At 39.5% G+C, this 25,369-nt stretch overlaps 1 protein-coding gene and 1 long non-coding RNA gene across 6 annotated transcripts in view; one reads left to right on the top strand and one right to left on the bottom strand.

Moving 5' to 3' along the window:
* Positions 1-25,369, top strand: part of LOC129397118 (uncharacterized) — a 50,161-nt gene that overhangs the window by 10,912 nt on the left and 13,880 nt on the right. Inside the window, exon 2 of the long non-coding RNA XR_010109242.1 lies at positions 4,220-4,302. This is a non-coding gene — a long non-coding RNA (uncharacterized LOC129397118). The remainder of the gene's footprint in view (positions 1-4,219; positions 4,303-25,369) is intronic.
* Positions 6,774-25,369, bottom strand: part of GCC2 (GRIP and coiled-coil domain containing 2) — a 62,195-nt gene continuing 43,599 nt past the window's right edge. For all 5 annotated transcript variants that reach the window (XM_055107481.1, XM_055107479.2, XM_055107478.2 and 2 more), the window contains 5 exons: positions 23,122-23,339; positions 20,441-20,635; positions 18,816-18,955; positions 16,396-16,597; positions 6,774-8,597 (listed from right to left, as the gene is read on the bottom strand). In XM_055107481.1, coding sequence (XP_054963456.1) covers positions 8,527-8,597; positions 16,396-16,597; positions 18,816-18,955; positions 20,441-20,635; positions 23,122-23,339 — 826 coding nt within the window. In that variant the 3' untranslated portion in view covers positions 6,774-8,526. The remainder of the gene's footprint in view (positions 8,598-16,395; positions 16,598-18,815; positions 18,956-20,440; positions 20,636-23,121; positions 23,340-25,369) is intronic.

The following is a 25,369-nucleotide window of genomic DNA, read 5'->3' as shown; positions in this document are numbered from 1 at the left end:
GCTTGAACCTCGGAAGTGGAGGTTGCAGTGAGCCGAGATCGTGCCACTGCACTCCAGCCTGGGAAACAGCGAGACTGTCTCAAAACAAACAAAAAAAAACAAAAAACCCCCCAAAAACCAAAAAAATTAGACGGGCGTGGTGGCATGCACCTATAGTCCCAGCTACTCAGGAGACTGAGGCAGGAGAATCGCTTGAACCCAGGAGTTGGAGGTTGCACTGAGCAGAGATCATGCCACTGCACTCTAGCCTGGGTGACACAGTGAGTATCCATCTCAAAACAACAACAACAACAACAAAAACAAATTTTAAAACCCAACAACAACAAAACCAGCAAACAAAAAAACTAAACAGGCTTTAGGGAAAGAGCAATGTAATTATCTGATTATATGATTGGCACTAAGATGGGAATGACTCTGGCCTAATTTCTTCAATTTACATTTTAAAATAGGAGCTTAGTTAGCCCCCAAATAATATTTAATTGATGTATTAGGGTTGGGGAGTGAATATTTTTCAAAGCAGAAGATATTTCTCAATTCTTGCTTACTTTTAGAGGTTGAAGTTCAAGGAAGCCCCTGCCTTGGCACTGTATTCCAGGGAGGTATTTGGAGTTAATTTCAGGGCTTAGCAGTGACTCTTTAGAAAAGCAGTATACGATTGAAATGTAATGTGTTACAAATGAGATCACTACAAGTAATTTAAAAATGTGCTAGTAGTGTTTCTTTTTCGGAGACGGATTCTCGCTCTGAAGCCCAGGCTGGAGTGCCGTGGCACGATCTCAGCTCACTGCAAGCTCCGCCTCCCGGGTTCGTGCCATTCTCCTGCCTCAGCCTCCCTAGTAGCTGGGACTACAGGTGCCTGCCACCACTCCTGGCTAATTTTTTGTGTTTTTAGTAGAGACGGGGTTTCACCGTGTTAGCCAGGATGGTCTCGGTCTCCTGACCTCGTGATCCTCCCACCTCAGCCTCCCAAAGTGCTGGGATTACAGGAGTGAGCCACCACACCCAGCCTCTAGTAGTACTTTTATCAAAAGTAAATAGAAACATGAAATTAATTTTCACAATACATTTTATTTAAACTAATATGTTCACAATGTTAAAATTTCAACATGTAATCACTATAAAAACTACTAGTGAGACATTTCACATTACTTTTTTCATGTAAGCCTTTGAAATCTGGTGTGTATTTTATATTTACTGTACATCCTGATTTGGAATAACCACATTTCAATCTTTCAATAGCCACATGTGGCTAGTGGCTACTGTGTTAGAGCAGTTCTAGAACAAAGGAGTCCCTTTCAAACTATTTTGAAGTCATCGTCTATAAGGCAATATGAAAGCTGATCTGAATGATTTCTCCTTTTCCAGGAAAGGAAACAAAAATGAAATCATGTTAGGGCTGCATATTTTATGGATCCCAGGAGAAATACACATAGTCTGAAAGAATGATCTCAGTCAGAAACTCAGAATGAATCATATGAATTAAACATTGGACAATGTCCAATGCTCAGCATGTGTTTTTGGTTTATACTAAGAACATATTATGCCACCAAATACAGATATTTACTATTATACTTCGTGTAGGAGGTATACTGAGACATTGTTCTAGACTACCACAGTTCCATATTTTGTGAAAAGTTATATTGCACTTTTTTTTTTTTTTGAGAGTGCGCCCAGGCTGGAGTGCAATGGCATGATCTCAGCTCATTCCAGCCTCTGCCCCGCCCAGGTTCAAGTGATTCTCCTGCCTCAGCCTCCCTAGTAGCTGGGATTACAGGTGCGCACCACCACATCTGGCTAATTGTTGTATTTTTTAGTAGAGACGGGGTTTCGTCATGTTGGCCAGGCTGGTCTTGAACTCCTGACCTCAGGTGATCCACCCGCCTCAACCTCCCAAAGTGTTAGGATTACAGGCGTGATCACCACGCCCAGCCTTATATTTCACTCTTTGGGAATTGCATCTTACTGTAATCTTAAACTACACTAAAATAAGTAATGTAAACCTTTTGTCAAATTGCTGAGAGTAGGTTTCTACTTTGGTTATAAGGAATAAAATTCATGCTTTTGTGTACACACTAGACATCTAAAGCAATCAACTATAGTTAACAAGCAGTGCTCTTACCAAAAGGTAACTCTTTCTAGAATCTGGCACACCATTTAATATCAGTATGAGCATATGGTGGGTTTAATAATTGTTTTCCATGTTTATAAGTTTTCTTTAGTTTTATAAGCAGTTAAAAAGAATCCCTTTCACTGAAATACAATCTGTGGTGGGACTTCTAGCTTTTCTCGATCTTACGCTGCTAGATTTATGTCACTGCCATAGCTATGCAATGGGTGATATTTACACTATCCTCAAACAAAGCAACCAGAAAAACACATCACTGAATAATACAGATATTCTGAAGTCAAGCAAGCCAACTTTGATTAACAGATCAATTTCCTTAGAAAAGTTGATGAAACCAAAGACTGAAGTTCAAACAAAAAGCCCTCTCGAGGGGGTATGAATTTCTGGTAACTTATGGGGTAAGAAAAAGAGCAAGAAACTTGGAAGTAGGGAAGAGAAAAAAGAAAAGGAGCAAGAGGGGATAGCCAGCTCTCAAAAGTCTCCAATAGGAAAGCAAAATCTGTATCTAGCCAGTACCAACATGTGAAGAAAGAGTGAGCATAGCAAAATTTAGAAAGGTTGCTTGAAAACCAAACAAAAAACCAAACACCTGTAATCCTAGCACTTTGGGAGGGTGAGGTGGGCGGATTGCCTGCACTCAGGAGTTCAAGACCAGCCTGGGCAACATGGTGAAACCTTGTCTCTACTAAAATCAAAAAAAAAAAAAAAAAAAAAAAAAAATTAGCTGCGCATGGGCTGGGTGCGGTGGCTCACGCCTGTAATCCCAGCACTTTGGGAGGCCAAGGCGGACAGATCATGAGGTCAGGAGATCGAGATCATCCTGGCTAACACAGTGAAACTCCATCTCTACTAAAAATACAAAAAATTAGCCGGGCGTGGTGGCGCGTGCCTGTAGTCCCAGCTACTCGGGAGGCTGAGGCAGGAGAATCACTTGAACCCAGGAGGTGGAGGTTGCAGTGAGGTGAGACTATCCCACTGCACTCCAGCCTGGCGACAGAGCGACACTCGTCTCAAAAAAAAAAAAAAAAAAGTCTCTTTTAGCCAGGTGTGGTGGCTAACACCTGAAATCTCAGCACTTTGGGAGGCCGAGGTGGGTGGATCACTTGAGTCCAGGAGTTCAAGATCAGCCTAGGTAACATGGCAAAACCCCGTCTCTACCAAAAACAAACAAACAAAAATCAACCGGATGTGGTGGTGCACACCTGTAGTCCCAGCTACTTGGGAGGCTGAGGCAGGAGAATCACCTGAGACTGGGAGGCAGAGATTGCAGAGAACTGACACTATGCCAAGGCACTCCAGCCTGGGCGACAGAGCAAGACTCTCTCTCAAAAAAGAAAAAACAAAAAGCCTCCTTTAAAAAATGCAGTTTGATGCTATAAATTTATCAGTTAATAGTTTTTGGGGAAAAAATGTTTTCTGACATTTCAATAAGAGCTATAGACGAAGTCCAGCATTAGTCATGATTCTGGACTAAGTCGGGAAATCTGGAATCTCTTCCCAGCTCTGGGAGGTACAAAGTTTTAAAAAATAAGTTAAGGTCAAAATGCTAGAAAACATTCAATTTATTTCCTTATTAACTCAACTGTTCACTCATAAACGACAGTAACACTTGGTGCTATGGGTCATGCACTGAGGTCAGAACAAGGAACAGAAGAAAATGAGGTAAATTGATAAATCTTTTTGTAGGCTGAGAAGGGAGAGAATGCTGGCATGCCTACTCTGTGCTGTTTTTGTTTTGTTTGTTTTTGAGATGGGGTATTGTTCTGTTGCCCAGGCTGGAGTGCAGTGGTGCAATCTTGGCTCACTGCAAGCTCTGCCTCCTGGGTTCACGCCATTCTCCTGCCTCAGCCTCCCAAGTAGCTGGGACTACAGGCACCCGCCACTACACCTGGCTGATTTTTTGTATTTTTAGTAGAGATGGGGTTTCACCGTGTTAGCCAGGATGGTCCCGATCTCCTGACCTCGTGATACGCCCACCGTGGCCTCCCAAAGTGCTGGGATTACAGGCGTGAGCCACCGCGTCCGGCCCTCTGTGCTGGGTTTTATGATGTCATCCAATAACTCACAACTATGTAATTTATTTCCTTTTTACAGATAAAGAAATGGGGGCTCAGAGCAGTCAAGAAGAACATGCCCCAAGTTGTTCGTCAGTGAGGCGGAAATTGTGGTGTCCTTGTGTAAGTTCACAGTTTATACTTTACCATTATACTGTGCTCCAAATTATCTGATATTTACTTTCAAAGTACGTGTAGGAAGTTTACTATGACGATGCAGAGACATTGTACAGAATCCAGTCCCTTGATTCTCAGGTCCCCAGAACACTCACTTCACCATTTTGTTGACCTCTTCTGTCAACTTAAACCTGGCACTCTCTTGGCTGGCTTTCTCTGCTCTTTCTGGGCACTCCAAAGCTTCTGTACTTACATGCTACAATTCCAGTCACAGGAAGATGCTGAGTTCTTTAGTCCCAGATCCATATTCCTGAGAAAACCTAATTGCCTAGGCTCAGGTCATAACTCTGTATCTGTTTCAGTTGATTATGGCTGGGCCTACTGCCCCTCTGTATGGTGGTGGGGCAGAAGTTCCCAGAGAGAGGCAGGGGTGACAGAGACTGTTGTCTCAAATGCTAGGCAGACATCTGGAGTGGTAACCACTACATCTGTTCACAGTGAGCACATCCTTGCAGGGAAACTGGGTTAATCATCTCTATTATTGAAACTCAGAGGTATAGTGTTTCTTCATAGGAATTTTCTTTCCTTATTTGAGATGGGGGTCTCACTTTGTTGCCCAGGCTGGAGTGCAGTGGTGTGTGATCTTGGCTCACTGCAGCCTCCCCTCCCGAGTTCAAGCGATTCTCCTACCTCAGCCTGCTGAGTAGCTGGGACTACAGGCATGGGCCAACATGCCTGGCTAATTTTTGTATTTTTCGTAGAGACAAGTTTTCACCATATTGGCCAGGCTGGTCTTGGACTCCTGACCTCAGGTGATCTGCCCACCCTGGCCTCCCTAACTGCCGGGATGACAGGTGTGAGCCATCGCGCCCAGCCTATTTATAGGAATTTTCTATAGGTATATAAGTAATAATTTGAAGGTCACAACTAGATGCCTTTTCGTGTAACTGTATCTTGAATGGAACAAACATTTTCTTTCTACGTAATTATACATAAATAACCCAATGCTTTTTAATACCCATGAAAAACCATTAGCTCAAAGACACTTGCAAAATGGTATCAGGTTGTTTTCCTTGGTGTGTATTAAGTTTGAAGCAAAGGGGATTTTCAGATACCAAGACGAAGTAGAAGTCTTCCACCAAGTTGAAATCATCACATTGCAATTTAATCATATGATACAACCAATTTTTTGATGTGTTATGCCATTCGCCAAATACCATACAAAGTACGGTATGCCTTCTCAGTGCCTTGTTAGTAATTCAGTTACAGTTCTGCCAAACTTTCTTTAAAGGAATACAATTCTCAATCTTACACTGTTCAGAGCACAAGCATAGCTTATTGTATACAAGAGATGTGCATCAGTTCCCACTCCTCAGGGACTGTATGAATTTGGCTTTATTTTTATTTTTTGACGGAGTCTCACTCTGTCGCCAGGCTGGAGTGCAGTAGTGTGATCTCGGCTCACTGGACTCTGCCTCCCGGGTTCAAGTGATTTTCCTGCCTCAGCCTCCCAAGTAGCTAGAACTACAGGTGCACACCACCGTGCCCAGCTGATTTTTTTTTGTGTTTTTAGTAGAGACGGGGTTTCACCATGTTGGCCAGGATGGTCTTGATCTCTTGACCTCATGATCTACCTGCTTTGGTCTCCCAAGGTGCTGGGATTACAGGCATGAGCCACTGTGCTGGGCCAAATTTGGTTCTTAGAAACCAAGGAGTGATGTGTGCACCAGGCCCAGGGCTGAAGAGCTGCTTCTCACTAGATGCCTCTCTTGGTCTGGCTTCTGTATCCAGTCCTATGCAGGGTTAGCTCTGTTCCTCCTTGCGGCATCTGTGTTTCTCTTTCTGCTCTGTCTCTCCCCATCTCCTAGTCCAAACATCCAAATAAATTAATTACCTCCAGGAGATCGAGACCATCCTGGCTAACACGGTGAAACCCCGTCTCTACTAAAAATACAAAAAATTAGCCAGGTGTGGTGGCGGGCGCCTGTAGTCCCAGCTACTTAGGAGGCTGAGGCAGGAGAATGGCGTGAACCTGGGAGGCAGAGCTTGCAGTGAGCCGAGATCGTGCCATTGCACTCCAGCCTGGGCGACAGAGCAAGACTCTCTCAAAAAAAAAAAAATAAATAAATAAAATAAAAAAAATTAATGACCTCTGCCCCTAACTGAACAAAGCCCTTCATCTAAGGCCACCCTTTGGTTGGCAGCCTTAGTCAGACATCTGCTTCTGGTCAAATCAATGTCTTGTCCACAGGGAGGCCCAGCGCTGTTTCTGGTTTTAGCTGGATGCAGGGTGTCAGACATGGCAGGTACTACGGTCTACCTGGTGGGTATCAAAGAGTTGGTCGATGTTCTCTCGACAACCTAATAGGGACCAATCGTGTAAGGTCAGTAGTAAAGGAGTTTGAAGTTCCCTTTCAGAAACCAATTAACAACCCCAAAGAGATAGTGTCTAACATAAAAGAGCAGCCATAAAAATATACAGTTAAACATATTTAATAGAAATATTAAAATAATCATTACACTTCCTCTCATTGCAGAAACCATGAAAGAATATGCCTTTTGTAATCAAAGAAATTTTTTATCATGCAAAAAAGTATTTTGTTATGACATTCTTAAGTAGAGACTATATTTCAAAACAAGTTTATACAGACTTCAAAAGGTCTAAAGTCAAAGAGAAAGTGAAATATATTTAAATATGGTTAGTTACATCGTATGCAGCTGGCATACTCATATTCACAGTTTATAAAGTAAAAAAACTAAACTCTTCATGTCAGCTCTGAAATAGATGCATTTTCATTCATACATTCACTAGTTAGGTCTGTTCTTCTAAGACAGGAGGAAAGACGAGATATATGAGATATATTTTAAAGAACAAACTCAACATATCAGCAGCAAATTTCAGTTAAACTAAATTGGAAACCAATGTTCTGTGTAACCAAAGTGCAAAGTCAGTTCCCCAGCTCAGAAAGAAAATTAAGAGTATAAACTGAAGGCTTAAGAGAACTTCAGAGAGCATACTGTGTGATTAACACATAAATATTAAAAATTATCCAATTTTTGATTTAAGAACAACACAGTTTGGATCTAGTCATTAAAACATATGCAGAGGTGTCAAAGGCAAGTAACACTACCAACTAAGGTCATTCAGAGGAACTGTGAAGATGTAGCACGGACCTCTAAGGTGTCTAAAATCCCTTCTGATGGAAAGCTTATGGAACACTATCTGCCAAAAACACTGAAAGCACCAGTTTTATATTTAGATCCAATGCTGAGTGATATAGTCACTGTTGGGATAGGTTTTTATTTGGGAAAATGGAGAGGATTCTCAAAACAGATTCATGGCTTGCATGCAGTGACAACCTATCAAGAGCCTGGAAAGACACCATGAAATCACCTCAACTCAAGTGGTGGGCCCACCTATTCATAGTCAGTGTTACACTAGCCAGCTCTAGGGCTCTGACAACATAATGAGTTTTGAGATAGTATAAAGAAAAAAAGAAGAGTTTATTTTAAAGCAAATAACTAAACTATATTTTAACTTAGCATAATTCACTGCAGCATATTTACTTCATAGCCCCTTAACATGTCACTTTTACCAACAAAGCTTTTTCCTTCATATTCTAATCACAAGTTTCTCAACAATTTATAACAATCTGTAAATCTGACCTTGCAATAAATAGTCATAAAACGTTATTTTTATTACTATTATTATTTTTAGAGACAAGGTCTCGCTCTGTTCCCCGAGCTGGAGTGCAGTGGTACAATCACAGCTCACTAGCCTCAAGCGATTCTCCAGCCTCAGCCTCCCAAAGTAGTGGGATTTTAGGCATGAATCACCACACCTGGCCTTGAAACATTATTTTTAAAGCCTAAATTCCAGTTGGTATGGTACCAAAATTTAGTTTAACTTCAAAATTCACAGTACTGCCGAGAAATGGGCGGGTCCTGAGGTTCCAGAGAAGTGGGGAGTGAATTCATTCCTGGTGGTTTTATTCTGGCAGCATGCATGGGAGATCACATGAGTTAGAGAGCTGTGGCCTGGTATCAACACTTCAAGCTGTTGTACTTTTACTTCAAGATGAAACTTTTAAAATACATCTGTCATATAGTACAAATATATGTAGATGCAAACATATATACACACTTTTGACAAAAGAATGGTGGTAATATACATGAACCATTTTTGTAAATAGATTCTATTTGGTTAATAAAAATATTCCTTCCATCAACCTATCGAAGTCCAGACCAACTATGAAGATAGGATGCCCATCCAGAAGAACGGGAAGCATTTTCTTCCTCACCTTTGGAAAGTAAAACAAAAAAAAAAAGAAAAAAGAGAGTATTAAAATTTCTCAATGTAAAAATCTATATTTTAGAACCACTCTACAATATAAGCAAATAATGTGTTTTTTACTGATTACATGCCTTTTTTTTGGGGGGGGGGGCGTTCTTTTTTTTTGAGACAGGGTCTTGCTCTGTCACCCAGGCTGGAGTGCAGTGGCGTGATGAGACTTCAATGCAGCCTTGATCTCCCAGGCTCAAGTGATTCTCCCACCTCAGTCTCCCAAGTAACTGGGACCACAAGGTGTGTGCCACCATGCCTGGGTAATTTTTTGTTTTTTTGTAGAGATGCGGGTCTCACTGTTTTCCAGGCTGGTCTCAAATTCCTGGGCTCAAGTGATCCTCCCACTTCAGCCTCACATTGTTGGGATTACAGTCACGAGCCACTGTACCCATCCATATGTCATTCTTTAGACATATTACTTACTAAATTTCTCTTTTTAAAGGATATACTGAATTTCCGGTTGAGCCAACTTAACAGCTAATTTTATATTTTAACTTTAAAACATTGATAAGCAACATGAAGCAATCTAGAACTTAACCTTTAAATGGCTTTATTAAAGAAATCCAGCTATGAAAATCATGCAGAAATGATTATTTACAAACAATCCTACCAGCACATAAGAAATTCTTCCTCTATTCTGAAATACCGTCTTCTCACAATATACTTTGATGTTATGAATCAATGTCTGTTCTTGAACATTATTTTTCTCCATTAAACAATTCCAAAATAAAATTTCCAGCACAACTAAGTATTGTTGACGATAAGAGGATTTAAAAAAAAATTCTTTTAAAACAGAAGCTTATATACAACTTAGAATCTAAAACCAATAGATTTATGGTAAACCTTAAAACTGAACCAAAACAAACAAAAACCAAAGTTTTAATCATTTAAAAATCATGTTTATTGAGGTACAACTTACTTATAGTAAAACCTGCCCTTTTCAGTGTATAGCACTGAGTCTTGACAAATGCACAGTTACGTACCACCACCGACAAAGGCCTGACACATTTTTACCTCCTCAAAGTTCTCCCTGGCTGCTTCTCCCACTCCTTAGCAACCACTAACCTGTTTTCTGTCCTTATAGTTCTGCTTTTTTCAGAGTGTCATATAAGTAGAATCACACTGTACATAGTATTTTGAGTCTGACCTCTGTCAACTGGCATAAGGCATTTGAGAATTATCCATGTTGCTGTACTGGCAGTGCACTCTTTTTTATTGCTGAGCAGTATTCAATTGCATGGCTGTACCAGTTTATTCATTTGCCATTTGAAGGATAACTCAGATCTTCCTCGTTTTTAGCAATTTTAAAGAAAGTTTCTATGAATAATTGTGTACAGGTTTTTAATTAAATGTTTTGGAGATATAATTCATATACCACATAATTCACCTTTTTAAAGTGCATAATTCACTGGTTTTTCATATATTCACAAGGTTTGTGCATAGGTTTTTGTGTGAATACTGGTTTTCATTCCTCTTGGATAAAGATTTAATTTGGTATTATCCTTCCAGACACCTTTCTGTGTTTTCATACGTATATATGTATGACAGTTTGACCTTAGGCAGAGTAGCATTTTCAAAATTTTACATGGGGAAATTTTCTAGAGTTAAAGCCATTTTATTTTTCTGTTCTGTCTGGTTTTATCTGCGTGTTATTTACAATCTGCTGCGTAACAAATTACTACAAACTTAGTACCTTAACACATATTTATTTCACAGTTTCTGTGGGTCAGGAGATCAGAAATGGTTCTATTTCAAGGTCTCTCACAGGGCTGCAATCAAGATGTTGGCATGGCTGGGGTCTCATCTGAAGGCTGGACTGGAGAAGAATCTAATTCCAAACTTATGTGGTAGTTGGAAGAATTTAGTTCCTCAAGGCCGCTAAACTGATGGCCTGTGTTCCTTGCCTCTGGGATGGTAGCTTGCTTCAACAAAGTGTGCAAGCAGAGAAGACAGAGTCCGCTGGCAAGATAGAAACCACAATCTCTTGTAATCTATCATTTTTGCTGTAGTCTACTGGTTAAAAATAACTCATTAGGTTAGCCTACTGGCTCTCAAGGGGAAGAGATTATACAAAAGCATGAATTTCTGGAGGAGGGAATGAGGGCAAAGAATTCTGAGAAGTCTGTCTTCCACAATCTGAAGAACTTCTAGAAAGTAGGAGGAAGCGATATTGCTTAGGGATGGACAACTTGGCACTGGTTATGTATTTCAAGTGAGGTAACCTTGTTCCCAAGAATAAAGAGAACCAGACGACTGTAAACATTTCCCTAAACTGAAATGCAGACTGTTGTATGTTCCCCTGAAATGAATGGTGTAAGCTGAATATAAGATTTTTGACAAAATAAAAATTTTGCTGTGTTCTCAGGTCTGGCAGGCTCCTGCCCTTGTGCAAACAATGTTCCTGGCAGCTATTCATCTCCTTAGGTAAATAAGAATTGGAGAAAAGCTGTGCTGAGATAGGATGCATTTGCTCTTGCCTTGGAAGGTTGTTTTCTGATAAGGTTCTATATCCTCTGCAAATCAAATCAGGCACTTACAGTGTGAGTATGCATTCTCTTCCTGCCAGTCTGGAGATGATCAAAAAGCCTATAACAGGCTTGGCCTATTTTCCTATTGGGTTGCTGGGCTTTTTTTTCATCTTTATTTACTTGTAGAGAATTTTAGACCTCTGTGTATGTATGGTGTACAAGTGACAATATTCAGATCTGTAAACTGTAACGCAGTCTGGGAGCAAAGAAGATACAGAAAAATGACTTTTACTTCCTGCTTGAGTAGTAAAATTGAGATTCAAATTTTGCATATAGAAGTACTATATGGCTAACTTATTTGGGGAGCAAAACTGACTTACCGTAAGTCTATCTCAAATAGAAATGAAACACTCAATTTGTGAAATATGCTGAGTTTTAATGCGTGTGGGGGCAAGGTGAATTAACATTTGTGATGCAAGGAGAGGAGCAATCTATACTTACCAGTGTCTATTTGACATTGTTTGGGGACTACTGTTACACTCTAAGTCATTTTACCTTATAACACAGAGTTGTAACACGCTACTCTGAGCAGCTCATGACATCTGCTTGAAATTTAAGTTGGGCCCCTAATATGTGTTTATTATAAGGACTTTGATGCTGCTTTTCCGAGTTGGGTAACCTACTTTACCCCCTAAGCTAATGTTTCCCAAATACACCCAAACCCACAGAAAGGAAAACTATTCCTCATTAACTTACAGCCAACATCATAAACATTTTATATCTAGAGCTGATGATACAGTCAGGTATTTACCAACACTCATGTATATATGTAGAGTTTCAAGAAATTGCTTACCCTTACTAGATGCAACATATTCTAATGTTTGACATATTATTTTTATTTCTTAATTTTTTTTTAAAGATGGGGTTTTACTCTGTTGCCCAGGCTGAAATGCAGTGGCATGACCAGGATTTCGACCAGAAGTTTGACTGCAGCCTCAAACTCCTTATAACAATCCTGCTGCCTTAGCCTCCTGAGTAGCTAGGACTATGGACACATGCCACCAGATCTGGCATATTTTAAAATTTTTGCAGACATAGGGTCTCACCATGTTGCTCAGGCTGATTCTGAACTCCTGTTCTCAAGCAATCCTCCTGCCTGGTCTTCCCAAACTGTTGGGCTTACAGGTGTGAGTCACTGAGCCCAGCTTGTATTCTTTTGATTTTAAAAAAATATTCTGAATGTGACCCACCAAATTAATTTCACCATCCACTAATAGGTAGCAACCTGAATGAAAAACACTGTTATAAACTTTACACAAAACCAGAGATTATAAACATTTGCTTCCAAGGAGATGAAAGAGGCAAAAGGTACTTGTTTGCTCTGATGGGCCCTGTTTCCTTCAGTGCCAGGAAGAGTGGCTCTCAGACCTTTCTTCTGGCATCCCTCATGTATGCAGTGTTGGTTATTATTTTCAAGGCCTTGGTAACAAAATGCCCCTAGTGTGACCAGTCAGACTGACAGTCCATATCTGTAATATGGTGGTAAGTTTCCTTTGCATGTCTTTCTTTCTTGCATCTTAGACCTTTTACCTAGGAAATTTTCTTTTTGCTTGAAGTACATCATTAAGAATTTTCAGTGAAGGCAGATTCTTAAAGTTTTTGTTTTCCAGAAGAGATCTTGGAAAATATAAAAGGTTGGCAGTTATTTCTTTTAGTACATGAGATAGTATTACACCAATGCTGTTGAGAAGTCTATTGTGAGGCAATGTGTCTTCTTTCTCTGGCTGCTTTTGAGATTTCTGTCTGTCTTTTTTAGGGGCAGTTTTACTCTTATGTGACTAGAAGTAGATTTCTTCTTTTTTTTTTTTTAATACTGTTTGAGATTTTATTGGGGTTTTCAATCTGTCGATAGATATCCTTCAACAGTTCTGAAAGATTTCCAGCCATTCTCTTCATATATTATCTGTGCTGTATTCTTGTCTCTCCTTTTAGAACTTCGATTAGTAAAAACATGTTTGATGTCTTTTCCCACTATTGTTTTTTGTTTCTCCCATGCTGAATTCTGTGTAATTTCTTTTGAACCATCTTGTAGTTTACATTCTTTTTTTTTTTTTGAGACAGGGTTTTGCTCTTGTTGCTCGGGCTGGAGTGCAATGGCACCATCTCGGCTCACTGCAACCTCTGCCTCCTGGGTTCAAGCGATTCTCCTACCTCAGCCTCCCAAGTAGCTGGGATTACAGGCATGCGCCACCACGCCCAGCTAATTTTTGTATTCTGAGTAGAGACGGGGTTTCACCATGTTGGCCAGGCTGGTCTCGAACTCCTGACCTCAGGTGATCTACCCTCCTCAGCCTCCCAAAGTGCTGGATTACAGGTGTGAGCCACTGCACCAGGCCTTACATTCTCTCTCTTAAAGAGAGAATGTAAGGTATCTAAATCTGCTGCTAAACCATCATTGTTTTTAATTGTAATAAGGTCTTTTTTATGTACTCACATTGATAAGAGACAAGTAGTAAATAATCTTTAAAGGGCAAACTAATTTAAATGTGTTTTCCTGTCTGTTTACAGGACTTAACAAATGCACATCTTAGAGTTCTGGGTTTCTAATGCATATCTCCTCTATGAAATTCTTTAAAAATATCTGTTATTGGTATCCCTTAGGTTAGTCTCTTTTAGAACTTCTAAATCAATGGACCCTTAACTTACAGGAGCCACCTGGACGTTAGCAACATCTACATTAAACATGCTGAGCTTTTAAAAGAGGCCTGTTAGACATGCTGAGTATTTTGAGATACTCAACAATATCATTGTTGTATTGAAAACTTTTGAAAACTTTAATTTTAAAATGCAAACGTTCTTAAAGTCCTGGTTAATTTTATAACTATAAAATTAGTTATAATTTTGAGATTTCTGTCTTGTTTTTTTATAGGGGCAGTTTTACTCTTAGGTGACTAGATTTCTTCTTTTTTATAACCATAAAATTAGGTTTACTTTTGTTAGAATAAATTAAAGACAGTGAATTTGTAATTTGAATAACTACTAAAAATATACATGATGTATTCTTATTTGGGCCCTTGTGACGAAAATACTATTGTGGCTATAGAAACCTATCCTATAGTTTGAAGAACTGAGATTACTGTCAGTATTGAGAACATTCCTCCTTCATCATTAGAAAGATTATAAAAAACCAGATTCAAAGAAACTATCAATACTACTTATGAAGTATGTCTGTAAAAAAAATTAAGCCTGAATCTTATCAGGCCTCTAGACCAGGGTTTCTCAAGGTATGGGCCCCAGACCAGAAGTATCAGCAACAAATTGCTAAAAATGCAGAATCTTGGGTCAGAAATTGGGGACCAGCAATTGGAATTTTAGTAAGTATACCAGATGATTCATATGCCTGCTCAATTTTGAGGATGACTCCTATCAGTTTAGTTATTAGGATTTACAGGGGATGGGGAACATGTTAAAGAGCACCAACTAGATAAGGTCAATCAGTCAAAAGTAAGATGTCTGGACATTCTGGGCCTCCTGATGTCTTAGAAAGCACACAATACCATCTATGATGTGTTTTTGTCCACCATCCCACCCAATTGCACCTGGATCTTCCTATTTATAGGCAATTGGAACAAGTTCAGTGTTACCCTGTAATGATTAAAACCCAAATATAGGACTGCTATAGCATAAATGACCACTTTCTTCAATTAATAAGTGGCACATTAAAAATATATTTATATATATAATTGTTATAGATGAAAAAACAACAAAATGGCCGGGCGTGGTGGCTCACACCTGTAATCCCAGCACTTTGGGAGGCCAAGGCGGGCAGATCACAAGGTCAGGAGATTGAGACCATCCTAGCCAACATGGTGAAACCTCGTCTCTACTAAAAATAGAAAAATTAGCTGGCGTGCATCTGTAGTCCCAGCTGCTGGGGAGGCTGAGGCAGGAGAATCGCTTGAATCCGGGAGGCGGAGGTTGCAGTGAGCCATGATTGGACCACTGCACTCGAGCCAGGGTGACAGAGCAACACTACGTCTCAAACAAACAAAAACACAACAACAAAATAAAGCTTAAGGAACATCAACCAAATGCAATATATGAGCCCTATTTAGGATACTATAAAAAGACATTCACAATAACATAGGCAAAATGAACATAAACTAGGTATAGGTGACAGAGAAATCCAATAAACATTGAATTATTCACTGGGGAAAGAAATGATGTGTGGGATTTAAGTCTATAACTCTCCCCTATTTACGCCAAAAGATTGTCCGAGTTGAAAACTGTTAGAGATGGGTGACAACTCAAGAGAGATTATAGTGTCTTCCTTGTATGCTTGTAAATGTCAAAAATAAAAGTAATTTAAAACTAAAACAAAAATGAAACCATAATTCTTAAGATGCAGCTTGAATTCAGTTAACTATAGCAGTTGTATATGAAGCATTTCAAAGAGGTTAATGACATCACAGTATTAAATCCATCTGACATGGAAACCAACTCTAACTACATCATAGTTTTTTTTTTTTTTTTTGAGATGCAGTCTCGCTCTGCCGTCAGGCTGGAGTACAGTGGCGTGACAGCTCACTGCAACCTCCGCCTCCTGCGTTTGAGCAATTCTCCTGCCTCAGCCTCCTGAGTAGCTGGGACTACAGGCGCATGCCACCACGTCCAGCTAATTTTTGTATTTTTAGTAGAGACGAGATTTCACCATGTTGGCCAGGATGGTCTCGGTATCTTGATCTTGTGATCCGCCTGCCTTGGCCTCCCAAAGTGGTGGGATTATAGGCGTGAACCACCAGCACCTGGCCTATGGCACAGTTTTAAAATTGCATTTGCCTAGAAAGTGGACTGCTGTATATAGACCAAGTGTTGGGCTATATGACTCCATTGTCTTAGGCTATTTGGGGTTGGAGGAAGGAAGAGGGGTGAAGTAGAAAAGGAACAAGCTAATAAACATTTTTTAAAAAGTAGAATTTAAAACAAAACCACGTTCAGCTGAACACCAGAACTCAACACCAGGATAAAAATCCAATTTTCAAAGAGCTAGAAGATCAAGCTAAGCACTTATTGTATTTTGCTGAACGTTAAAATTATATAAATGTACTACAGTTGCCTCAAGATGTTAAAAAGTCAGCTTTTCAAATCTAGTCACGGCCTACTCATATGACAGACCCAATTCAAATGAGCAAAATTGAAAAGTTACACATACAGACAACTTCTCAACCACCAGGCTGTTTAGTTTAAGTTAGAAGTCAGAAGTTCTGAGACTCTCCTTTTACCCACCTTGAGCAACCGCAGCAAGTTTTCCCTTTTCTTCAGGGCTGAGCTGCAACATCGTATTTATAACAGGAAGAAGTCTCTCTCTTTCACTACCTGGTTTCAAGAAAATGAACTGCAGCAAGACGTTCTTCAAGTATTCCAGGTTAGCTGCAGACTTCTCTCGCTCTTGATTCCTTTCCAATCTTCTTATTTCACTTTTGAGAAGCTGGTGTTAGAGAAATGAGTTAAAAATGGGCTTTAGGAGCTTCTGATTAAATATGGCAGACTGAACTCATGTATTTTTCTTCTCTTCCCCCCAAATTTCCCCCTTCCCTCCATATGGCAATAAAGGAAGGAATTCAGTTAACTACAGCAGCTGTATGCATTTCAAAGGAGTTTATGACGTCACCATATAAAATCCATTTGACACGAAAACCGGAACTCCAACTATGAGATAGTTTCAAAGCTGCATTTGCCTAGAAAGTGGATTGCTGCATATGAACCAAGTGTTGGGCTATATGACTCCATTGTCCTAAGCTATTTGGGGTTGGAAGGAAGAGGGGTGAAGTAGAAAAGCAACAAGCTAATACAAGAGGAGAAAAAGTAGATGAGACACATCAAGAAATTCTCACGAGAAACAGATGAAGAGGTGGAAATGAGTCAGTCCAGCAGCTTACCAAGTATCACTGACAAGAGGAGAGGATGCATCCTGTGTAAATACTGGAGTTCTTGTCTCAGAAGCACAGGGTATCATGGAAATGGAGGTGAAAGCTGGGGAACTGATGGAACGTCTCCATGAGGAGCAACTAACTGGAGCCATGGGTTGGTACCAACATGTTCCCTCTGCCTTCCACTTTCGATAGAAACTAAGCCAGTATGGCATGGGGCTCTGAAAATGGGCTGAGGGGAATATCGGGAGCCTCCACTAACCCCCTGCCCCTACCCTGTTCCTGAAGTCCCAGGCAGTTAAGACGTCCACAGTGAACGGCACTTAATCAAAAGTTCAGACACAGTGAAAATTCAGGAATATAAGACAATGTAAAACACTATCAGAGAAATGAGGCAAAGAACGATATAAAAAAGGTAATATCATGTTCAAGTCTTTGAGGAAGATTTTCAGGTTGAAACCAAGCCATAGCTTTTAGTATATTTTCATTTTAGGTTAGGCAAGAAAGTTAGCGAACTTTGTCCTCAAACCTAGGACCACTTAAAAAAGTGACAATAAAGAAGACTAAGAAATCATGAAGAGAGTATAAATTTATGGAAATATAACATTTGGCCAGGCTTGGTGGCTCATGCCTGTAATCCCAACACTTTGGGAGGCTGAGGCAGGCAGATCACGAGGTCAGGAGATTCAGACCGTCCTGGCCAACATGGTGAAACCGTGTCTCTAGTAAAATAAAAAAAATTAGCCAGGCATGGTGGTGCGTGCCTGCAGTCCCAGCTACTCGGGAGGCTGAGGCAGGGGAATTGCTTGAACCTGGGAGGCGGAGATTGCAGTGAGCTGAGATTGCACCACTGCACCCCAAACCTGGTGACAGAGCGAGACTCTATCTCAAAAAAAAAAAAAAGAAAATATAACACTTAAATAAGTCATTTAGGTTTACTGGGCTAGTTAGTGATTTGTTAGCTATGATAATGTTTTTATTAGTCGGAAAATGTTATTTTATAGAGATGCATACTGAAGTATTTAATGGTGGAATGTCATGATATATACAATTTACTGAAAATAACTGAATTCAGCTTTAAAATAATCTGACAAGGATAGCTAGTGGCCTTGCACAGTGCAGGACAGATCTATTAGGAGCAGCAAAGTACAGGGAAAATGCATGTACTTTTCAGACAGCTATGAGTTTAAATTTTGTTCCACCATTTACCAGCTTCAATTTTTCTCCCAACCAGTGATGAGATTAAATAATGTATGTAAAGTCCAGGGCCTGGGTCATAAGAACTCCTCAATAAGCAGTATGACTATATTCTGAGGGGTGATTTATCAGTGAGCCAGGGTGGAAATACCTCATTTGAGTAATCCTCAACTGTCCTGCAACATTCCTAGATGTTTCTGGTGTCTACTTTAAACAGGAAAAACTTCCCATGCCACTTTGCCATCTCCACCTGAAAACTGTTTAGTAGTTCAGTACTATAAATATCAGTTGAATAATTTAAATTCACTGGTTATCTTTAGAATTCAAAGACTCACACCCATTTAAGTTTTATTTAAGCATATGTGAACAATGCTTTGTGAACATCTCTCTAGTTTCTAAATCTATTACGGTTTCTTAGAAAAAGTAGGAATTAAGAAATAATCTTTATGTAATAGGTGTAAAAGAAGTATTTTGGCAGGATGCGGTGGCTCATGCAGTGAGCTGAGATCGTGCATGTGTATGGAGGGTCAAGAAAACCAAACTGGCAGTTTTCACGGTGGCCAGGTTTTCTGATCTCACCTTAATTTGCTCCATAAGGATTGCATTGGTTGCTTCTGTTTCCCGAAGCAGGCCGTTTAAGTGATCTGCACTTTTTGTGGTGGAACTGAGCTTCTGAACCAATTCTTCTTTGGTAAATTCAGCATGCCATAATGGAGGCTCTGCAAGATGTTGTTCCAAGAATTAATTTTCAAAATCATACATTACAGATGAAGACTCTAAATAAGAAAAATCTAAATATAAATATCTTACTATGTGATATTTTATAGGTCTGCTTTCTTTGCCATTCATCTATTCAGCATACCTCAATCAACAGATTATATGTTATAGGTGACACAAATAAAACAGTATCTCTATTGTAAAGCATGTCATCTAACTGAATACAAGCCCTATGAGTCCCAGTTCTGAAATTTGTCAGAATTGTGTTTATAGACAGTTTTATTACACATCTTCTTCCCATCTATTAATATTCCAATATTTTATATCATTTCACGTATAAGGAAAGCATTAACATTTACTGGTCACGTATCATGTTCCCTCATAAGAATCTTCTATCAGGTGGGGTAGGTATCATTATTCAAACTTGACAGACGATGAAACAGGCTCACAGTTGACAGGTAATTTTTGCAGAAATCACAAAGTCAAATTGGCTTCTGGAGTCTGCTGCTCTATCATGATGCCTCCATGTCACCGCTATTAACTTTGCCTGAAGGAACCATGACTTGTAGCTTCTACCCCACGTGGTCAGTGACCATGAATACAAATGACCCTTACTCCAGGTGATTCTGAAGTTTCAGGAAGATGACAGATTCCCCCTAAATTCTGAACAGTAATATTAATTACAGGTAATAAAATATACCAAAACATCACTACAAAAATTTAGCATTACTTCATCAAGAGGAATAAACTGAAACTGTCAGTTTCTTGGAAGGGTGAGAGGATAGTTCATCCTGCTGTCTAATACCCACCACCTATTTGTGACTATAAACTTCCCACCACTTATTTATGGTTCAAGCCTAGGGCAAGAGCTAGCATTTTATTTTAAAAAAGATTTGTTTAATAATTTTTCCATTTGGACAGTGTGATGGTTAATACTAGGTGTCAAATTGATTGGATTAAAGGATGCAAAGTATTAATCCTGAGTGTTGTCTGTGAGGGTGTTGCCAAAGGAGATTAACATTTGAGTCAGTGGGCTGGGGAAGGCAGACCCACCCTTTATCTGGTAGGTACCATCTAATCAGCTGCCAGCGAATATAAAGCAGGCAGAAAAACCTGAAAAGGCGAGACTGGCCTAGCCTCCCAACCTACATCTTTCTCCTGTGCTGGATGCTTCCTGCCCTTGAACATCACACTCCTAGTTCTTCAGTTTTGGAACTTGGACTGGCTCTCGTTGCTCCTCAGTCTGCAGATGGCCTAGTGATCGTGTAAGGTAATACTTAATAAGCATCCATCCATCCATCCCATCCATCCATCCAACCATCCAATTAGCCCTGTCCCTCTAGAGAACCCTAATACAAACAGGTAGTGGAATATTGAAAGAAATTTTATTGGAGCACCCCCAAAAAGCATATGTAACTTAAAGCAATAGTAATTAAATAAGACAGTGAAATTAAATAAGAAAAACATATTTAGACAGAGTAACATACCAAGTTTAGTTTCGGGAGAGTTAAGCAGCTGCTCTAAAGACTGTGTGTATGTGCTGGCGGAAGACACAGACTCCGTATCAGTTGTCTCCATGCCTTCTCCCTCTTCCCGGGTTACAGCGTGCATGTCTAGAAGCGGGAGGTCTGTGTTTCTCCTTTCTCGAAGGTTCTTCAAAGATTGTTGAGAGGAAACTGGGCCTATTAGATTTTTTTTAAAGGTTAAGTGTGAGATTGTTCAAAATCTATTGATTTGGCCTTACAGAGATACACAATAAAATGAAAATATCAAATGATAAGAGTAGAGGAATTAAGTAACTATAAGATAAGTGAAAGGTGTATGAAGAATTGCTAAAGCATTTCTTAAAATTTAGTCATCAAGGCCGGGCGTGGTGGCTCAAATCTGTAATCCTAGCAGTTTGGGAGGCTAAGGTGGGTAGATCACGAGGTCAGCAAGTTCAAGACCAGCCTGGCCAAGATGGTGAAACCCTATCTCTACTAAAAATACAAAAATTAGCCAGGCACGGTGGCAGGTGCCTGTAATCCCAGCTGCTGGGGAGGCTGAGGCAGAGAATTGCTGGAAACCAGGAGGCGGAGGTTGCAGTGAGTCAAGATCACGCCACTGCACTCCAGCCTGGCGACAGAGTGAGACTCCAGCTCAAAAACAAAACAAACAAACAAAAACTTAGTAATCAAACTTTTAAATACGTTACTCATTTTAATAGAAGCTATAAATTAATTGCTACTAGCTAAGATAAACTGTTAGATAACACAGCTCATAATATAGTACTACTTATTTTTTATTAATTTAGAGTAGAGGGCCAAACTACTGCTAAATACTGGCCAAAATTAAAAGACTAGATTCTAGCAATTTTTCAGGATTAGGTATTTCAGATTGCTGCATACTTCTTGAAACACACTTGCTGAAATCTGCTTGGCAGACATCCTCAATCACTGCCCTTATACCTTTACCTCTGCAGCTTCTTAATTGTTGCTGCTCACACCTACAGTGCTCATACAGTAAGAGCCCAGAATCCAGGGCACGGAACTAATCAATTACATTGTCTAGCAAGACTTTCCTGTTTGCTGATAAACTGTATAGTGTTTTTTATTTTTTCTGAGACAGGGTCTCACTCTGTCACACAGGTTGGAGTGCAGTGGCACGATCTTGGCTCACAGCAACCTCTGCCTCCCAGGCTCAAGCCATCCTCCCACCTCAGCCCCACAAGTAGCTGGGACTTCCGGGTGCATGCCATCCTGCCCAGATAATTTTTGTATTTTTAATAGAGATGGGATTTCACCATGTTGTTCAGACTGGTCTCAAACTCATGGCCTCATGTGATCCACCCGCCTTGGCCTCCCAAAGTGCTGAGATTGCAGGGGTGAGACACCACGCCTGGTCTAAACTGTCAAGTTTATCAGGCCCTTTGACATGTATTGGTTTATTGACTCCCCAAAATCTGAAGTTCAGAGAAATTTAATGACTTTGCCCAAGGTCTCATAACTGAGTTAGAAACCAGAATTGTAATCTAGATTTTTAAACTTCAGATTTCATTTATTTTGCATTTCATTAAGTTGCCTTAGTCCTGACTGCCCTTTTTGAAGCTTTTTCCTGGGTTTCTGGTAAGCTGACTGCTGATTGCTAGATTACAATCTCTTGTGCGACCTTTGCCCTGGCTGATTACTTCCTTTGTTGATTCGTTGGCATATGTTAAATTCTTCTGAAGTTGCTTTTTTACCCTAATAAGTGAGCGATAGCGGCTAATGCTCCAGTGACAATATGTCCCATGGGAAACCAAAACACCATCAACTTGCTACTAAAATACTGCATCATCATGGCTGACATTTTTCCATTTCTTCCTGGAAGCAGAATGGAAGATACTGGGTGCGGCTGAACTAAAACTCCAACTAGTTGTAAATGTGAAAGCAAACAAGCTATATTGGTTATGCAGTTCTAACACATTCAGTGCCGCTTGTTTCTAAGTTCCTTGCTCTATCTAATGTTTCTATTTAAAAAGTAGACAAATTTGATGTCTAACAACGGAGAACACGAAAGAAATCTGGTGAATACTAGAATTAAGACATGTGTTGGCCAGGCGCAGTGGCTCATGCCTGTAATCCCAGCATTTTGGGAGGCTGAGGCGTGTGGATCACGAGGTCAGGAGATCGAGACTATCCTGGCTAACACAGTGAAACTGCGTTTCTACTAAAAATACAAAAAATTAGCCGGCCTGGTGGTAGGCACCTGTAGTCCCAGCTGCTCGGAAAGCTGAGGCAGGAAAATGGCCTGAACTCAGGAGGTGGAGCTTGCAGTGAGCCGAGATCGCGCCACTGCACTCCAGCCTGGGCGACACAGCGAGACTCCGTCTCAAAAAAAAGACATGTCATGAGACTGACAGAGGATATTTAAGTCAGAGAAAAAGAAATACTCCTTTCCATTGAGGGTAAGGAATACATCAAAGTCAGCATTCTCAGAGGTTATACAGACTTCTGTAAGTATAATGAAGAGGGAAGGATTCAGATGGTTCAATTATCTTTCTAGTAAGCAAATCCAAAATTCATTAATCACAGATTTGACACTGGTGACACCTAGTAAATTTTCTTTCTTATGAATTTGTGAAGAATGTATTTAAGAGACAAATGCATGAAAACATGAACAACTAATATTTCCATGTGTACATACATACTTCTTGTGGTCGGTTCATTCTTAAGCTGGAAGAGCTGTGCTTCCATCTTGGAGAGCTGCTGCTGTAATGTCTCCACTGTCTTTCTGTGTTCTTCCTGCAAATGTCGCACTTGATCTCGGAAGCTATTTCGAAGGACCTCGTTCTGGGATGTTAGCTGACTCACAATCTGTGTATGTTCAGATTTCATCATCATGTTCTCTGACTGTATTGAACACAATCTGAAAGATGAGAAACTTAGTTACAGAAGATCTTTCAACTTTATATGCTGACCTAGCCTTTCTCAACTGGGTTCTGCAAGAGAATTAGCTCTAAGACCTCTACTGAAGGTATGAATCAACTTCTCTCCTACATACCTACACTGTACTCATTGTGAAATAACTTGATGAGAACTGACACTGGCTGTCATCTAGTTCAAATAATCTGTGTTACACATTTCAGATGAAGAACCCCAGTTAAGAAACTGTGTTGTGTTGTCCAGACTAGGAACTTCTTTCATGGTTCATCAGAAAATAGGATTATATTTAAAGCATAAAATAATTATACTTTTAATTAGTCCACTTCTTCACATCATCGTATGTGGTAACTCACATGAATGTAAGATTAATCTCCCTTTTATCTACTACCCTGAAAACATTAAAAAAAAAAAAAACTCACACTCTTCTGATTTACTCAGAAAACTTTAGAGGAAAGTATCCATTTTTGAGTTGATTAACATAAACCACAACAAACACAGACTTGGCTTACTATAGCTATTTCAAATCTCACTGCACATGAGAATCACTGGAGTACCTTGTTGAAAACAGAGATGTCTAATTTTCATGTTACACCCACTGAATCAGGATCTCAGTAGTGGTTCTAGGAATTCCCTACTTTTAGTAGTTTTCAATGTGATTTTTATGTACTCAGCCTGAAACTAACCAGTGGGCCTACAATTTGGGAACCATCACTTTTAATGGTTTACCTGTAGTTTTCATGTTTTATATGTTTGGCTTTGGTAAAAAAAAAAAAAATAATAAATAAATAAATTTCCTTTTATACAGGGGATCCACAGAATTCTCTCATAAAAATATAAAAAATACAAAAGCCATCAGAGAAAAAAGTAAAAGCCCCTTATTAATTACTCTCATGCCTGGCAGGATAAAATCCCAATTCCACAGGTAGATAAACGTTGTTAACAGTTTAGTCTGTACTTTTCCAAGATATTTTTTCTACCTGCTACACATATGCGCACCATACAAGGTTTCAAACAGGGTTTAGTGGCTGAAAGGAGAAATGCAATAAAATACCATGTTTCAGAAAAGAAATCTTAATTACTAAGTTCATACTGATTAATGAATCTAGAAAATACTAGTGTATACAAATTTCTCTGCAAGCATTTTTTTCAAACAATATCTACCAAGAAAGCAAAGGAAGAACCATCAGAGGTTACAAAAATAGTCTAAGCAGGATAAAAATTAGAGGTGGGTAAAGTGTCTATTCTCAGGCAGTATCACTGATATTTATGAATTTACCAATTTGAAAGCTAAATGCTTAAACCCCCCATCTGGAATCAGAATGATTGTGCTGATGGAAGTTCACTGTTCTGTCTCAGTTGTTACAGAGGTGTTTATATTAACTGTAGTCTCTGCGTAATACAGATATTAATTAGCCTAATTATCACATTCCTCTGGAACCATTTTCACAATCTGCTATAGATAAAGTATGAATATTAAAACATTTTTTAAAAGTGGAGACTACATAAAGAGAAGGCTATTTCCTCATACTTGGGCACAGACAGTAACAATACCATTAGTTTTTAATATTTCTGAAGAAGAGGAAAGACTCCTAAAGATACCTCAAAATGCTATGAAAAGTGACTGGCACATAGTAGGTGCTCAAAAAACACTTACTGAAAGACTGAATTACTTTAGAGGAATCAACAGTACTTTATTTGTGTTAGCAATGTAATTTGCAATAACTTTCCAAAAGAATAAGTGTTGGAGAATATCAAGCAAACATCACTATATATAAGATAATCTCATGGTAAACCCTGGTGATAGGCAGTTAGAAAACTGGTACATCTTCCCTGAAACTTTTGGTTTACATGATTAACATGCAAATTACACTGTTAACAGACAGAAGCCACAAAAAGCTAAACCTGCTTTCATTTTTCAGATTAGCATAAGATTAGGTATATATTATATAAGCAAATCTGTGATAAAATTATCTTAACACCCTTGATAAAAGATGCTCAATGAAGAATTCTTTT

This window comes from Pan paniscus, chromosome 12 (assembly GCF_029289425.2).
Source record: "Pan paniscus chromosome 12, NHGRI_mPanPan1-v2.0_pri, whole genome shotgun sequence".
Taxonomy (NCBI): Eukaryota; Metazoa; Chordata; class Mammalia; order Primates; family Hominidae; genus Pan; species Pan paniscus.
Note: the sequence above shows the minus strand (reverse complement) of the source record. Positions and strands in the feature narration are given on the sequence as shown.